Source organism: Carex rostrata, chromosome 8 (genome assembly GCF_964058835.1).
Source record: "Carex rostrata chromosome 8, lpCarRost1.2, whole genome shotgun sequence".
In the NCBI taxonomy this organism is placed as follows: domain Eukaryota; kingdom Viridiplantae; phylum Streptophyta; class Magnoliopsida; order Poales; family Cyperaceae; genus Carex; species Carex rostrata.
In genome coordinates this window covers 9,924,156-9,929,165 of record NC_135925.1, presented here as the reverse complement: position 1 = coordinate 9,929,165, position 5,010 = coordinate 9,924,156, and the positions used below count along the sequence as shown (strand labels likewise).

At 32.7% G+C, this 5,010-nt stretch overlaps 1 protein-coding gene across 1 annotated transcript; it reads right to left on the bottom strand.

The window, feature by feature from the left end:
- Positions 1-292: 292 nt before the first annotated feature.
- On the bottom strand, positions 293-4,742 carry LOC144558119 (beta-glucosidase 13-like). The gene is made up of 13 exons (XM_078306853.1): positions 4,550-4,742; positions 3,860-3,929; positions 3,700-3,758; positions 3,534-3,609; positions 3,207-3,284; positions 2,987-3,074; positions 2,304-2,559; positions 2,061-2,176; positions 1,748-1,965; positions 1,606-1,640; positions 1,299-1,404; positions 1,076-1,184; positions 293-937 (listed from the first exon to the last, which is right to left on the bottom strand). Exons 1-13 carry the CDS (start codon positions 4,691-4,693, stop codon positions 769-771), a joined length of 1,524 nt encoding a protein of 507 aa, XP_078162979.1. The 5' UTR covers positions 4,694-4,742; the 3' UTR covers positions 293-768.
- Positions 4,743-5,010: the final 268 nt, after the last annotated feature.

Below are 5,010 nucleotides of genomic sequence, written 5' to 3'. Positions count from 1 at the left end.
TGTGCGGGGATGATTCAAAAAAAAGGAAATTTTGTACGGGGACAACTAATGGATTGATTTATTCTTTCCTAAATAGAGATCATTCCATAGGGATTAATAATTTGCAAATTCAAGATAAATACTTTGATGCTTTAAGTTAAATACTAACAGTTTTTGCAGAGTATTAATGACTGAGCGGTCCCCCCATGACTTTTTTGGCAGTTTGCGCGGGATTTTTTACGGGGTTGAGGCTGCGGGGATTGTTATCAGGATCCTAAAAATATAGAACAACATAACCATATAACGAACGACAAATCAAGAATATGCGTCTTTATTTGCTTTCAACTTAAACCAAAGTACAAGTAACCACAAATATCTCATTAAAAAAAAGTAACCACAAATACAACTCCGCAAGCAAAATCTAGAATAAACATACAAGATGATAATAGCCCAAATTTAAGAGGGATCACTTGATAATTATTATTTTGACAATTTTGACAAACAGATTTAAAAATTAGTGGACATATAGATAGCCTAACAATACAAATTTACAAAATTTATATTGTTTGAGGTTTCATAAAAAATTGCTAATTTCAGACCGTTGAAAATTTAAATCACTTGATTTATAGTAATAAAAAGTAAATCTCATCATATTTCATAAACATGATTTTGAATTTCAAATTTAAGTTTAATTTTAAAAATGCAATAATTGTTAAAATAAAAAATTATCAAGTGATTTCCCTCTTCTTCCAGTACCCTTTGAATTATTGCTTGATGACTAATGGCGCCTCATTTCTTGAGGAATTGAGTTAACCACTGAGCAGACTTCTTAGGGTACCTCTTCAAATTGTCCTTGTAATCGATAAAATATAGGCCGAAACGGAGTGTGTACCCGCTGTTCCATTCATAACAATCCATGTAATTCCATGCAAAATATCCTCTAACATCAGCTCCTTTCCTTTTATTTCCAAATAAAACAATTTGTTAACTACTCATTAAGGAATATTTAAATTTTTAGTGTACAGAGTGTAATATATGATAAGTTTGGTACTAAAACTACACTGATTTGTAGAAATTAACAGAAAATAAAACATACTTGATGGCGATATTCACATTCATGAGATGCCTTCGGTGATAGTCTATCCTTATGTCGTCTTTCAAAGCTTGTGCTAGTGTTAAATTATCATTCCTATAAGTTGTCACCCCTGAGAATAAATATTACAATCACATAAATATAGACAATCATCACAAATAATATAATAGAAATTTTTTAATTTTGGTTAATATAATTTAGTCATTAAAGTTGCAAAAGAAATTACCATTCTCTGTAATGTACATGATAGGGTTATTGTACTTAGCCTTGGTGTAGAGCAAAAGGTCCTTGAGCCCAGGGGGGTATATGTTAAACCATGCAATATCTACGGGCTGTTAAAGAATTTACAAGGCAAGTTTGTTAGTTAATAAACCATAATAAAATGATTTAAACTTTTTTTTCAAAAAAGAGATGAAATTAAATGATCTGTAGTAATAGATTGCGCACAATCACCCTTTTATTAAATTCACATTAAACTCTAACAGTACTGTAAATTGACATTTGGATGAGAATTTTCGAAAAAAAAAAAGTACCTTTGGACCTAATAATAATCCTTTGCTGTTGGTAGCTGTTTCAGGAATACAAACAAAATGATTAGGATCAGTATATTTTCTTAGTGTATCCAAGCAAAGTCGACAAGTAAAACTGTATACATAGCTTCAGTTTTTCTAGTACCTGTTTGATTAACTTCAGGATCAGTGTTATAACTAAGTTGAACCGTATTCCTGACTGGGTTATTTTTGGCATACACAGAAGCATAGTAGTTTACTCCAATAAAATCGTAAGAACCATTCAATAACGCAGACTGTTCCTTGGTAAATTTGGGCAAACGGTCTCCTAATATTCTTCTCATGCTACTTGGATACTTTCCCTGATTTAATGGATGCAAAAACCTAGTGGAATAAAAAGGCCAATCCATGTTAGTAACATATACAAGTTAATATTGACTGGCACATAAGAAGATAATAGTAGTGTGTCAGTAACATACCATCCATACATAAAATCCAAACTGCGCTTTACAGCTTCAACATCTTCTTTCGAGTTAGAGTAGGGAAGGAACCAGTGCGATACTATTGTAATTCCAATTTGACCCTTCTGTACTGGCTGCATGAGCAATTAAATGACAGAAAAAATTTAGGACCAATTTTCAGCCTCTTGATGACTATTGCATAGTCAATTTTGACTATTTAATAATATATATATCAAAGTGTGAGAATAAATGAATCAATACCTGGTACATGTCTTTGTAAAGTTTGACGGCATCACCATGAGCTAAAAGGAGGTTGTGGCAAGCAGTGTAGGGCTCTCTGCCGGAGTCCCCTGGTACGCACTTGTCATTTTCCCACAACGAGCAATGTCCCGGTGCGAAACTCCCACCAGTATACCCAAAGGAACAGTATGAGAATGGCTCATTAAAGGTGATCCAGTGCTTCACTCTGTCACCGAACTCCTTGAAAAGTATATTTGCGTAGTCAACATAATCTTTCCTGAAAAGCATAAATGAAGAAAACCAGAGAGAAGGTTCTTATTTTTATTTGTTATGAAGTTTTGAGAGATTACTTCTTTATTTTAAAAACCAACACGAGTTTTTTTTTGTTTACTAAACGAAAGAACAAAGAAAGGAAGGAACAGATGGAAAGAGGTCATGTAATGCATCAACCTTCTCATTTTTGTTACAAGTTTTTGTACTGGTATTTACATTCATCCTATTACACCAATCAAGTATTTATCTCTGCTTATTTTGTTCAGAATTATCTTTTTGAGCAAAGTGCTTTATATTTTCTTGTTTGTTATTAGTTATTACTGTGAAACACTACAATGGTCCGGTTTTACTGAATTTCACCATCTTTGCTTGTTAGAATTTCAATATTGTTCCATCAGTTTATAAATAATGGATGAGGAGTTAAGACTGACGTGATGCGTTCGCTTAAGAAGCCCTTGTATTCATCTTCCAGGGCTTGCGGCAGGTCCCAGTGAAATATCGTTACAAATGGTTGCATTCCTATCATTCCGAGAACAGTAATTAGGAAAAAAGGATCAAATTTGAATTCCTAATTAGTTTGAAGGACAATTTCAAAGCAGTTTTGTTTCTTATTTAATCTTGATGCTTATTGGTTATTTTTCTTGTGAGTACCATTAGCGATAACTTCATTGATAAGGTTGTTGTAGAACTTGATGCCCTCCTGGTTTATACCACCACTTAAGGAGCCCTCTGCATATCATAACACAATTATATGTCAATTATTGTAATTATGCCCACTTTTGGAATTTAACAGTCATTATTTCAATTTTTTTAAATAAAAAATTAACCAAAAGAGTCTTCATGTTTTGATTGTGTGCAGGAACTTAAGCTTCTTAATTTTTTTATACAAATTTCTTCGGAAGAACAAAGCTTCTTTAAGATTTAATGTGTGCTGGAGTACATGAAATAGAGGATAAATTGATGTACTAGATACTTAACTAGGTAGAATTCTAGGCCATGCAATAGAAAACCTGAAGGCATCCACTCCTAATTTCTTCAGCCGCAGTATGTCCTCCTGTAAAAATATAATCAATCATTTACTCAAAATTTTCATTCTAGGAATTTGACATGGATTCGATGGTTTTTTTTCAGAGTATTAGTTGACCTTGTAGCGATGGTAGAAGTCAATTGCTACATCACCATTGCTTCCGTCCAAAATCCTTTCTGAAGATATTGCAGAATAGGGGAAAAATATATATGCTTTCTTAACTTACTGAAAGGTTTTTAAATAAATTGACAAAAAAAACAAAGATAGGCAAAATGACCTGGATGCTCATGGCTGAAAGTGTCCCAAATGCTAGGCCCCCTGCCTCCTTCTTTTGCTGCCCCTTCATACTATTCCCCCCAAAAAAAAGGATTTAAGGCTAAGCATAATAGAAAGTATCAATAAAATGTTAAAAAAAAAAAAAAAACTTCAGTTTCAGTTTCAGTTATGAAACTGGTGGTGTTTGCCACTTATTTCAAAAAAAAACAAAACAAAAAAAGAAAATGGCTAACAACTCAGTAATTAGTATATGGATAAATAAGAAATACAACAAATACTAGAGCGCCTATCTTCAACTCTGGACTTGTCTGTTCCTTTTATTATTTTCAATTAATTTTTAAAGCCCATTTAATAATATTATCACGGCCTATCTTCAGTAGTGATTATTGCAGCCCATTTAAAAATTATTCCAATCATAAACCTCCTCTTCAACATATAATACTCCTTTTCTCTCCTGACCCCATTTCTTCTCCTTCCCAACCACTCGTTAATTACTGATAATGTTCATTGCAAAGGATTTTTCTTTCATACTCCTACTCAACTTGGAATGTTAACTTATTTTAGGAATGTGAGAAGTCCAGCCATCATTGTTACTGATAAGTTACACAAAAGATATTGCCATTAATTATTAGACCCAAAAAAGTATTTATTTTGGCTCGAGATATTTTTACAGCACAAAATATAACAAAACCTGATAAGCCGCTGAAGCAGTTCCAAACACAAACCCGGCAGGGAAGCTGCTTCTGTTGAAATCGCTACAAGAACCATTTTCCAAAAATGCTGCAAAAATAACGAAAATGCAAAGGAGACCCCCAATTCCTGTTCCCCTTCCCATGTTTTCAATTCGTTATTCAAGCAAGCAGATGTGACTTCCACCGCTTTTTGCCTGTACTTCTTGCAGGATATTTATAGGAGAACTGGAGCCAATCAAAGCCACACACTTAATATATTTTTAATGAGAAGAGATATAGTTCCGACTATTATTTCATAATTGACCAAATAATTATCAAAATAATAAAAAATAAAGATACTTCCTCTATTATCAAAATTAGAAATAATGAATTGTATATCAAATTTGTCTTTAAACTTGTAATAAATTTGAAGAGATTATCTATGTCAAGTATCAACTATAGAAGAAATTTTAATTTTAAT